The 12,875-nt window shown below is 35.2% G+C and overlaps 1 protein-coding gene across 1 annotated transcript; it reads left to right on the top strand.

Moving 5' to 3' along the window:
• The first annotated feature begins 1,278 nt into the window (after positions 1–1,278).
• On the top strand, positions 1,279–12,411 carry itk (IL2 inducible T cell kinase). The gene is made up of 17 exons (XM_048176895.1): positions 1,279–1,588; positions 1,719–1,823; positions 1,952–2,033; positions 2,150–2,272; positions 2,396–2,427; positions 2,838–2,989; positions 4,332–4,397; positions 4,511–4,565; positions 5,712–5,791; positions 5,889–6,034; positions 7,111–7,185; positions 8,505–8,673; positions 8,783–8,999; positions 9,630–9,694; positions 9,773–9,891; positions 10,996–11,153; positions 11,512–12,411. The coding sequence occupies exons 1-17, from the start codon at positions 1,451–1,453 to the stop codon at positions 11,578–11,580; spliced, it is 1,851 nt and encodes a 616-aa protein (XP_048032852.1). The 5' UTR covers positions 1,279–1,450; the 3' UTR covers positions 11,581–12,411.
• The last annotated feature ends 464 nt before the right edge of the window (positions 12,412–12,875 follow it).

Here is a 12,875-nt window from a genome sequence, read left to right as displayed (position 1 = left end):
GAATGAATCTCTCATCTCAATCTATCATCTCTTTTTGGGCTCTTTCAGTTGGACTACTGTATTTTTACAGTATAAGTACTGAATACAGACATCAATACTATACAATATTGAATACAAGTATAAACAAGTTGTGATTATACTGTTTTACTCAAAAAATGCTACATTTGTTTACTGCATACACATTTTTTTCTGTAACTTTATACTCTGGATGTTGTGTCCTCCTTTTTTTATGTGTCTAATGAATGATCTGTAGTGTTTATATGGGTATTGGTTGGTTGTGTGGATCATCTGAAAGCTTTGTTTGATTTTGAGTACAGGTGAAATGCTTTTGAGCTGATTGTTTGATTTTGCCAGAAGAGTCAGGGGTTTTGTAATTTGAAGATTTTGTGTTTAATGTTGTGAGAAAATGGGTGATTGTTTCAAGAAATGTGTCTTAGCAATTGTGAAATGTTTGTGGTTAGAACATTTTCAACTTCTACCTGTGATGTCAAGTTTCAAATTTATATGTCTGTTCTCAAAATTATTAACACTATTTTTTTTTAATCATTTTAAGGTTTCTTCTGTCTCCATGAGGGAATTTAAGCAAAAATGTTAAGGTGAATCTCTCCGTTTCATGTTCAGGCGTTTACATTAATGTTACAGATATTTCCACAAAGACAGTAAAAATTTAAATCACCTACACTGTAATATTATAAGGAAGACAGCTTAATAAACATTCTAATTAATGTCTCAATGAAAAACTTAAAATGTTTTGTAAAGGGTACAATTAGGTGTACGTCATGAGATAAAATATCTTTCACTCAATATAAAAAGTCAATGCAAAGTCCCCTATGAGGTGTGTGTGAAAGAAGGGGGAGAAACAGTGTATGCGTGTGTACAGATTTATATTACATTGTGGGGACCAAATGGTATCCACAAGGATAGTAAAACCTGTGATCACCTATACATTGTGGGAACCAGCCAGCAGTCCCCATGGGGGAAACTGATTAATAAACATACTAAATGATATTTTTTTTGAAAATGTAAAAACAGAAAAGTTTTCTGTGATGGGTAGGTTTAGGGGTAGGGTTAGTGTAGGGGGATAAAATGTACAGTTTTTACAGTATAAAAACCATTACGTCTATGGAGAGTCCCTACAAGGATAGCGAACCAAACAGTGTGTGTGTGTGTGTGTGTGTGTGTGTGTGTGTGTGTGTGTGTGTGTGTGTGTGTGTGTGTGTGTGTGTGTGTGTGTGTGTGTGTGTGCGTGTGCGTCGGTGTCTGTGTGCATGCATGTAATTGCTTGAGAGTTTGTCTTGTGCAGTCTACCTCAGGAAGTGGTTTACCTAGTATCGACTCCGGAAACCTATTCTACATCAGTATAAGCTCTACTAGTGTATAACAGGGATTGGCACACATCATTCGCCATGAGTCAACCTTCCATGTGGTAGTTAAATATCCGAATTTCACCATGTACCCAAGGGTCATCCTGAAGGAAACACTGTTCAAGAAATCACAGCAAAAGAGAAGAACTTCGCCTTGCAATTACAAAGAGAGGATTTTCATTTTAAACACACAGGATCTGACATATTTTGAACATCGTCCTGGGGTATGTATTCACACCGTCTGGAGACTTATATTTGCAAATATAAAAGTTAATTTTTCACTTTTTTTTAAAATGAGTTAAGAAAATGTCTGTGATGAAGAGTAACATATCATTTGTTTTTATATCACCTTAGAAAAAGCTAACTCAAAAAGGCTGCATTGAACTGTCTCATATCAAGTGTGTGGAGATTGTACGCAGTGATGTTCCCATTCCCTGTGATTACAAGTACCCTTTCCAGGTGAGAATTATGCGGATTGTTGCTTATAATGTCTTTGTGCCTGTAAATATTACCTGTAAAATGAACTTTTTGCTTTACGTTGCTTAAAGGTTTTGTTTGTTTATTCCTTTGTTAATGTTTGTTCACAGATCGCCCATGACAGCTACTATCTGTATGTGTTTGCTCCAGACAACGACTGCAGGTTAAAATGGGTCAAAGCTCTGAAAGAAGGTAAGCAGCTGTTACAGAAAGTGATACACACCCTAGAAAAAAATAAGTGTTTTCAATGTAGAGTGAACAATGTACTTTATCTTTTGTATTTTATGTTATTTCTTCAACCTATGAAGCGACACAAAATAACAGCTTGTTTCTGAAGTACCATCCTGACTTCTGGATAGAAGGGAAATGGAGATGTTGTCTTCAGACAGAGAAGCTGGCGGCGGGATGCAGTGAATACTATCCCAATGGAGGTGCAAACTCATTTATGTTTTGCAGTATATAAAACAGATGCTCAGTTTAAATCACATCACTTAACTGTCACTCCACCATGACCATAACCATAGTTTTCATAGTTGTTTCATTTCATCCCACAGCCAAACCTCTTCCTCCAACTCCAGATCCAATGGTTTGTCATTCAATCTCTGTTTTCTGTTCCTGATTTTCATGCTTATGTATGGCACATTTTAGATTTAATTGCCCAATTTAAGAGACAAGGTTTAAACCTCGTCCCAGACTAAATTGCATATTTGAGCTGTCTTAACTGAAAGCAACTTGCACGGGCATTTTTGTCTCAAGATGTACATCAGTAATGCTTTTTATAAGGCACGCTTTAAAAAGCGACTTAAAAAGCTATACTCTAATCCCAGTCTGTGAAACCAGGCCAATATGTTTTATTTATCTTTTGGTTAAAATTGTTAAATTTGCTTTAAATGTTTGCGATTATTAAAATGTTTCTGTTATTTTTGCTGTTCAAATGCTTCAGGAGAGTGTTTGGATGAGATTATGTAAATCGAGCTGTCTGTATTTATCCTCTAGCGACGATCTTCAGATCCAGAGGACAGGATTGTTGTGGCTTTGAGGAATTTCAGCCCTGTAGAAGACACAGACCTGCCTCTACATAAAGATGAGGAGTATTTTATCGTAGACTGTACTGAACCGAACTGGTGGACTGTGAGGGACAAAGATGGGTAAATATTTAAAAAATGTTTGCAGTCTCGTAAGTTAGATTTAGCATGATGCCTTGTAAAAGAATTCCTTCACTGTCAAGTCCGAAGTTTGACACATTACAAAAACATTTTACTTTGCCAAATGAGATAATTAAAGAAAATGCCACACCCTTTGGACTCGCCGTCATGAATGAGGCACAAAAAATCATGAGATAAATAGATAGATAAATAGATGTGAACCAGTTCAGCATTCAAGATCAGTTCCTATACAAAAAAAAAAGGTTTGAACATTTACAATAGGGTATTTAAAATAATTACAAGAATGTATTATTGCGTAATTTACATAGCATTATTCGCAATGTATGATGAAATGCACTGTAAAAACTTTAAAAAACTTAAAAAAGTAAGTTACCTGGTTGCCTTAAAATTTTGAGTTCATTGAAATTAAAAATTTGAGTTAATACAATGAAGGCGATTGGTTTAATCAACAGAAACTCAAAATATTATGTTATCTGAACCATTAATTTTTTAAGTTGATTTGACAAAAGAAAAAAATGTAGTGATAACAAATCAGGAAAATATTTTTTACAGTGTAGTATTATTTACATAATATTCAGCAGTTAACTAATTTGAGCAGCTTTATTTAGAATTTAACTAACTCACAGGACTGTGAAAATTATCAAAAAAAAAATAAAAAAAAAATTAAAAAGCATGGTGTTTTGTTCTACACTGTAAAAAATCAAAAGTTGAGAAAACATAAAAGTTTAAGGCAACAAACTTCAGCAGATTTTTGAGTTTTCTCAACTTGTTGTATTCGGTTTATAAAACAAAAAGTTGAGAAAACATAAAAGTTTAAGGCAACAAACTTCAGCAGATTTTTGAGTTTTCTCAACTTGTTGTATTCAGTTTGTAAAACAAAAAGTTGAGAAAACTCAAAACCTCCTAAAAAATCAAGTTGAGAAAACTCAGAAATCTGCTGAAGTTTGTTGCCTTAAACTTTTAAGTTTTCTCAACTGATTTTTTACATTGTAGTGTATAAACTGTAATCCCCGTGCAATTCTTTGCATTTGAAAAGGAACAAGGAACCTTGATACTTAGGATGAAACAATAACAATGAGTCCTTGAAGGAAAATTATGTATTTTTTTTTTTATAGCAATACCTTATGATGTTGCCATAATAACAAAACACTCATAAACCTATGAGTCATCACCTATAAACTAGAAAAAAAAGAGAAAATTGAGTCAAGAAGGACAGAATTGTGAGGAAAACAATGTTTTTAAATTAAAACTCAGGGGAAGGAAATGTAAGGTTGGGAAATCTTTTGCAAGTAAAATTTTTGTGCTCTTTTCTCTCCTGTTACAGAAACGTTGGCTCAGTGCCGTGCATATATATTGCAGAAAAAATATCAAACAACATTGAGAAGTTTGAGTAAGTTCTGTATGTTACAGAATAAAATGTTTTCAAGTATAAAATTTGATAAAAGGTCTAAGATCATAATCAAAGCTTGATCAATCACACAGTAATGCTTTCTGGTTTTACAGATGGTACAATAAGGATGTAACTCGGACAGACGCAGAGGAGTTACTCATGAGAGAGGTAAGGCAACCAACAACAGTCAAATGACGTTTATAATATCAGTTAACCCTCTGGTGGTCTTCGGTCATTTCTGACCAAAAAAACAAAAGTTGTATGTTAGATTTTTTTTACTTTATCAGAATGGCATTTTTTTCACAAAAAATCATGGATATGATTTGAAAAGGTCACACTTCAAAAAAAATAGTCACTACTCCTAGTGGTCAAAAATGACTGCATTGGAAATAAATGGGAAACAAATTTCATCTAGTGGAAACTTTTGGTACTGCGCCCAAACAAAATCCTACTGAAAGCTAATTTTTTGAGATGTCAAGCTCAAATTTGAAACTTAACTTCTTTAGATTGATTTTCTTGCAGTTTTAGGGTAAAATGTGTATTTTTCATAACAATTAAGATAAAATTCTATAACTTTTTTGTTCACTTTTTTAAACTTTTTTCAAGCATTCAAGATTTATGACAGTTTAAGGTGGACATTTTCTGGTCTATGCTCAAAAAGTGAATAACCATTAAAAAAAAAAAAAGAAAAAATAGAAAACATTACCAAACTAAAATATAGTACATTCATTTCATTGAAATACAATAATCATGTCATTTTTGATTGCCATGTGAAGAGCACCAGAGGGTTGATGTTTCCATATAGTCAGATAACAGTAAGCTTTAACTTTGTTAAACACTTAGTCAAAATCTGCACATCACTTCAGTACATTTTCACAGTTTTTTGGGCATTGCAGAAAGTTGGGGGTATTTGCAAACCTGCAAGAGCAACATCTGCAGACGGTGCAGGCAAAAGCGTGCACAGTTCAAACAGAAATCTACAGCCCTTAAACCAGAATGTGGCTGCTGTGTTTCCTGTCATGATGATCTTATTTGTTATGTTTTAAATATGAGAGGAGATTCAGACATACAGTACATGTGAGGGTTGAACCAGTTCATGTATGTCCTAATTATTATCAGTAACTAGCGATAACTAGGGACTAACTGTCCCTGAGCATCAGTACAACACATACATGGACACATTTATCTATATCACTTTGTCATAATGAAACAAAAATCATATTTCTATGTATACTTTCTCATTTATGGTATTCATATTGGCAGGTATTGACATGAATATGAATTTATGGTTAACATTATAAGTTTCATTTACAGAACAAGGACGGGGGTTTCATGGTTCGTGACTCTAAACATCCAGGTGTATACACCGTGTCAATATTTTCCAGAGTTTCAGGGTAAACACTTCACAATGAAATCAATGTTACTTACAAATCAATATTTGATCTTAAATTGGTGTTCTAAAGTTTTTTGACGAATGTCACTCATCTGCAGGTCTAATGGAGAGAAGTATCCCCTAGTTAAGCACTACCAGATCAAAGTACAGAAAGAAGGTGAAAAGGTCATGTATTTCTTAGCTGAGAAATACCTGTTCTCAAGCATTCCAGAGCTCATCCGCTATCACCAACACAATCCGGCAGGTAAGTTAAGAAACAAACTTAACTTGCTCTTACACTGCATGCCATTATGTTGAATAGTATTCAGGCTATTAGCCGCCTCATGCTGTTTCTTGTAAGAGACACTGTTACAAAAACTGAAAGTCTTTTCAAATCTGAAAGTTACACCTCAATTAATTGATAAAGCTTCAGATCTTCAGATTTTTTTCAATTGCTCGCTCAGAATTGTGAGATAAAAAGTCACAATTAACTTTTTACCTACTTTTTTATTATGGAAAAAGTGGCGGGGAAAAAGCTTCCATAGTAAGCAAAGGCCGTGTATGTTGGATTTGTTGTTGATCAGTGGCACCAATTTCATGTTTTCATTTCAGTAAAAGCTTCATGTAAGGCTTTTACTAAAATTATTCCAGTACTTCTGTTTGATATACGTAGAATATGCAGTCTGCGTAGGGCACCGACTAAGGGGGCGCCATCAATATCCCACCCCACCCCCAGAAAGCGATTTCAACCAAGGGGGCAACTGAAGCTCTGTATAGGGGACCCATTTGACCAGTGGCTGAGCAATTCTGTTGCTTTCTATTTTTTTCTACTGCACATTATATAAACTATGCCTCATTCACTTTTAGATAGTATGTTGCCAAGAATGCACACATTCAACGCTCAACCAAAAATATAGAATGGCTTATTGTAAAAGGAAACTGAATTGATTTCATATTGTCTGCATGTAGAACTGAAACATGACAAGTAATGCAGTTTTCATAATGCCATCAATTGTTAGTATTTTGACAGTCTATTCGCTATGATTGACTATGGATAGAAAACTAGTGCTTGTGTTTTGACAGAATGATTCAATTTTGAGTCAGGTTTGCTGTTTTGATAGAGTTAGTATATGTGGAAAAGGTTTTTAGCATTTTGAAATGTAGATGTATTTATTTAACAAAATTGTAGGTGTGTTCCTGTGTTAAGAGTTTAGAAAAAGTGTTGGTAAACGCTTGTTAGCAATCGTAAAAAAAACAGTAATGTGAATGTTAATTCTATCATTAAGCTGAAAAAGATTGCATAAGTACCTTCTCTTTCTCCTATGCTTGTTTTTGTGGCAGGTTTAATAACAAGATTGAGGCATTGTGTATCTAAAAATGTTCCAAACTCTTCAAGGATCAAGGAGTTGTCTTCAGGTAAAATTCCAGCGGTCAAGTAAAATTCACTTAAAGGTCCCGTTCTTCGTGATCCCATGTTTCAAACTTTAGTTAGTGTGTAATGTTGTTGTTAGAGTATAAATAAAATCTGTAAAATTTTAAAGCTCAAAGTTCAATGCCAAGCGAGATATTTTATTTAACAGAAGTCGCCTACACCGAACGGCCAGTTTGGACTACATCCCTCTACTTCCTTCTTTAATGACGTCACTAAAACAGTTTTTTGACTAACCTCCGCCCACAGGAATACACAAGAGTTGCGTTTGTAGAGTGTGTTTGTCGCCATGTCGTCGAAACGCTGTTATTTTCATCCCGCAGTCCAATCACCGGGTCTGATTCCGGCTCAAATTGATAGGGTAAAATTAAAGACATGTTTACAATAACACTGAGCGCGTGCATCTCCACGTTATGGTAAGAGGCGTGACTTTTCCGGGCAGGTGCGCTCAGAGCCATATAGAGATGGCTCTGGGTTCGCTAAGCTGCTGTCGAATCACAACACAGGAACCGCTGGCACAATCAGAACTCGTTACGTATTTCTGAAGGAGGGACTTCATAGAACAAGGAAGTCATCAGCCCGTTTTTATGACAGTGGAAACAGCGGTATACAGATAAGTAAATTATGTGAAAAATACTGTGTTTTTTTACACGCGAAACATGAACACATGTTATATTGCACACTATAAACACAATCAAAGCTTCAAAAAACCACGTAAAACGGGACCTGTAAATTTCATAATTTGAATACAGTGTACATATACCACCAGTACAATATTTTTTATACTTTTTAAATAAATTAATAACTTTTATTCAACAGGATGCATTAAAATGATCAAAATGACAGCAGAGATATTTATAATATGTTATAAAATATTTCTACTTCAAATAAATGATGTTCCTTTGAACTTTCTATTCACCAAAGAATCCTGAAAAAAATGTTGCACGCTTTCCACAAAAATATTAAGCAGCACAACTGTTTTCAACATTGATAATAATAATTAAGAAATGTTTCTTGAGCAGCAAATCAGCATATCAGAATGATTTCTGTAGATCATGTGACACAGATGACTGAAGTAATGATGCTGAAAATTCAGCTTTGTCATCAAAGGAATATATTACAGTTTAAAATGTGTTAAATTATAAAACAGTTATTTTACATTCTAATACTATTTCACAATATTACAGTTTTTACTGTATTTTTGATCAAATTAATGTAGCCTTGGTGAGCATAAGAGTCATCTTAAAAAAACATCTTACCGACTTCAAACTTTGTATATATATATATATATATATCTCTTTTACAGATAAATGGGAGATTCACCCTGATGAACTGATATTAAGTGAGGAACTTGGCAGTGGGCAGTTTGGTTTGGTCTGGAAGGGAAGCTGGCATGACCGGCAGGTGGCAGTTAAGACCGTCCGTGAGGGTTTCATGTCAGAGGAAGAATTTAAAGAGGAAGCACAAGTTATGATGTGAGTAACTCATGCTGCATGTTTCAAAATAAATGACTATGTATGGATCTGAAGCGCAGCATGAGAAAATATCATGAATTTATTGCTCCCTCATTGTCTGCCTCCACAGGAAACTGTCCCACGATAAACTGGTCCAGTTGTATGGTGTGGTCACTCAGCGCTCACCCATCTATCTGGTATTTGAATTCATGGAGAATGGCTGCCTAACAGACTTCTTACGTGCCAAAAAAGGCAGTCATTCCCAGCAGGCCCTCCTGGAGATGTGTTTGGATGTAAGTGAGGGGATGGCCTACCTGGAGAACTCCAACTTCATCCACAGAGACTTGGTAGGTATAAACAGGGTCTTTAAAGGATTAGTTCACTTCAGAATTAAAATTTCCTGATAATTTACTCACCCCCATGTCATCCAAGATGTTTATGTCTGTCTTTCTTCAGTCAAAAAGAAAACATTCCAGGATTTTTCTCCATATAGTGGACTTCAACAGTTACCAACGGGTTGAAGGTCCAAATGACAGTTTAAATGCAGCTTCAAAGGGCTCTACATGATCCCAGCCGAGGAATAAGGGTCTTATCTAGCAAAATGATTGGTCATTTTCTAAAAAAAACATGTCTTCATGTCTTCTCCCAGACAGGAAGAAAACATCCAAATAAAAATTATATAGTTTTTAACCACAAATGCTCATCTTGCACTAGCTCTGCGATGTGCCACGCATTACGTAATCATGTTGGAAAGGTCACGTGTAATGAAGTCAACTATATGGAGAAAAATCCTGGAATGTTTTCCTCAAAAAAATTAATTTCTTTTCGACTGAAGAAATAAAGACATAAACATCTTGGATGACATGGGGTTGAGTAAATTATCAGGAAATTTGAATTCTGAACTAATCCTTTAATGAGTCAATTTCTTGCGTTACTGAGACAAGCTTATGTGCATTGGTTCTTGCTTTTTTAAACAGGCTGCAAGGAACTGTTTGGTTTCTATTGATAATGTGGTGAAGATAGCAGATTTTGGAATGACAAGGTGAGTAGCTGTGCCTCAGTATTTCAGAGACCCATGTAAGACTTCAGTGAAATGGAACATTCCCACCTGTATCTGCAGGTTTGTCCTAGATGACCAATACACCAGTTCTTTTGGGTCCAAATTCCCAGTCAGGTGGTCTTCTCCAGAGGTGATCAAATTCGGGAAGTACAGCAGCAAATCAGATGTGTGGTCATTTGGTGAGTCCATACTGATCCACTAAAACAATGTTTAGAGAAAAAAATCAGGTAGTTGCAAAAGGCAGATTTTAAAGGTGCCATCGAACGTTTTATTACAAGATGTAATATAAGTCTAAGGTGTCCCCTGAATGTGTCTGTGAAGTTTCAGCTTCAGTTTTTTTTTAATTAATTTTTTTAACTGCCTATTTTGGGGCATCATTAAATATGAGCCGATTTATGCTGTGCGGCCCCTTTAAATCTCGTGCTCTCCGTCCACGGAGCTCGCGTTTGCCTTAAACAGTGCCTAAACAAAGTTTACACAACTAATATAACCCTCAAATGGATCTTTACAAAGTGTTCGTCATGCATACTGCATGCATGCGTCGGATTATGTGAGTATTGTATACTGTTATATTGTTTACATTTGATTCTGAATGAATTTGAGGCTGTGCTCCGTGGCTAACGGCTAATGCTACACTGTTGGAGAGATTTATAAAGAATGAAGTTGTGTTTATGAATTATACAGACTGCAAGTGTTTAAAAATGAAAATAGCGACGGCTCTTGTCTCCATGAATACAGTAAGAAACGATGGTAACTTTAACCACATTTAACAGTACATTAGCAACATGCTAACGAAACATTTAGAAAGACAATTTACAAATATCGCTAAAAATATCATGTTATCATGGATCAAGTCAGTTATTATTGCTCCATCTGTCATTTTTCGCTATTGTTCTTGCTTGCTTACCTAGTCTGATGATTCAGCTGTGCACATCCAGACGTTAATACTGGCTGCCCTTGTCTAATGCCTTTCATAATGTTGGGATCACGGGCTGGCATATGCAAATATTGGGGGCGTACACCCCGACTGTTACGTAACAGTCGGTGTTATGTTGAGATTCGCCTGTTCTTCGGAGGTCTTTTTAACAAATGAGATTTATATAAGAAGGAGGAAACAATGGAGTTTGAGACTCACTGTATGTCATTTCCATGTACTGAACTCTTGTTATTTAATTATGCCAAGATAAATTCAATTTTTCATTCGAGGGCACCTTTAAATGAATCACCCACCTTCATCCACATATTTTATGTTATCTAAATATTCATTGACGTTCCCTTTGTAGGTGTGCTAATGTGGGAGGTGTACAGTGAGGGACGTGTGCCCTATGACAACCGTAGTAATGCAGAAGTAGTGGAAGCCCTAAATGCAGGACTACGGCTCCTGAAACCCCGCCTCTGTCCAAAGAGTGTGTATGAGTTAATGCAGTGGAGCTGGAAAGAGGTGAGTCCACCACAAACAGCATCATAAGCTTGCGAATGATCTCAACAAACTATCCTTGAACTGTTTGAATATTAATAAAATATAACGTCATGGTTGTTTTACTGAGAAATCCTGTTCTCGTGAATAGGGCCCTCTGAGGAAGTTAGTCAAGTTCCCATTTTGCTTCAACATTTTTTTTTTTTCTTTCACAGTTTTAAATGTGTATTATATAGAGATTTTTATACACAGTTGATGTAAACATTCTTATTGTGTTTCTTTTGTGATATCAGCAGGTGTTATTTCTGTGTCCAGATCTGTTTATTCAATTATTTGCCATTATTGCCACAGCAACATAAACACAGCAATGTTTGTTTTACAGAAACCTGACGATCGACCCGCGTTTGCTCTGCTCCTGCATGAACTGGCCTGCCTTGATCAAGAACCTTGATCCTGATCACACCTTTCCCTTTGAATTAAAATGACAGTTCACTCAAAAATGAACATTTTGTGATATTAATCACCCTTGTATCATTTCAAACCTGTACACAGCTTTTTTTTTTTTAGATATAAAAAGGTTCATTTTGAAGAATCTTTGGTCAATCATATTGACCAGATATGAAAAAAAAAGGCACTATAAAAGTACCATGGTGCATATAACTTGTGACAATATGATTTTGGGAGTTCTGAAGCAATATGATATCTTTGTGTGAGGAAAAGACCAAAAATTAAATAATTAATAACTGAAAATGTGCTTTCCGCTGCAGCTTCACAGATCAAATTTTTCAAAATTCTTATAGGTTCAAAATGTTTTACTTTAGTGTTCAACAGGTTTGGAATGGCATGAGGGCGAGTAAGTAATGACAATTTAATTTTGGGGTGAATTATCCCTGTAAATGAAAATACTGTATATTGTACAAATCACATATTGTATTTATTTGTATATTTTATTTATTTCACAGATTTCTTATTTTCTTATTTCCTGTGTTTATATACATGCATGACATCTGCAAACACAATTCTGTCCTTTAGGAGGCACACATGAGCCATGTTTTTTTCATCCACCAGTAAAAATGTTGCTTATTATTAGTTTATTGCTGTTGCATATTCAACAAAATGTCACATTTACATCTTTGTACTGATTCTGTCATTGGTTTGCATAAGGTCATTTTCACAATTTATTTCACAATAAACTCAATTTCTTAAATTAAGTAAAAGTTAATAATACTCTATTTGAGCTGAAGTGTTCATGAAATTGAATTATATTAAAAGTGTTTTACTATCCAAGTCTACAGACTGTTTATTATAATTGGCATACACATATGAGCACATGATGCAGACCTGCTGTTCCTGCTGATTGGTCCATAGTGTCACAAATGCCTTCACTGGTTACTGTGACAACGGCACTGAATAGAAACACTCCAGCATGCCAGTGTTCACTGTATGCAGCCTGGGGACATAGGCATGAAATAAGAGCATATTTATTTAATGTGCTTCTCTTTTTTTTTATGAAACAAATGCAATCATAAAGGGTTGTCACTAAAATTCACAAGGCCTAGGCTCAGCAATTACTCTTCCCTGAGTCAAGTGCATAGACTTAACCATAAAGCAAGGGTTTTCAATATTTTAGATGACACGGACCCCATCCTTTTGCGAGGAACCCCGATCCTAAAATTTGGAAAGCATCTAGTTTCTTGTATAAAAAGAGCCAATTTATACTGTATACTATTCATTTATTAATTTTCA

Source organism: Megalobrama amblycephala, linkage group LG23 (genome assembly GCF_018812025.1).
Source record: "Megalobrama amblycephala isolate DHTTF-2021 linkage group LG23, ASM1881202v1, whole genome shotgun sequence".
NCBI lineage: Eukaryota > Metazoa > Chordata > Actinopteri > Cypriniformes > Xenocyprididae > Megalobrama > Megalobrama amblycephala.
Note: the sequence above shows the minus strand (reverse complement) of the source record. Positions and strands in the feature narration are given on the sequence as shown.

Bases quoted from the DNA above. Each gene is read 5' to 3' on its own strand.
- itk (XM_048176895.1), top strand. From the start codon at position 1,451: ATGTACCCAAGGGTCATCCTGAAGGAAACACTGTTCAAGAAATCACAG. The intron at 2,034-2,149 runs GTAAGCAGCTGT...CAACCTATGAAG, and splicing joins GGTCAAAGCTCTGAAAGAAG to CGACACAAAATAACAGCTTG. The intron at 5,792-5,888 runs GTAAACACTTCA...ACTCATCTGCAG, and splicing joins ATATTTTCCAGAGTTTCAGG to GTCTAATGGAGAGAAGTATC.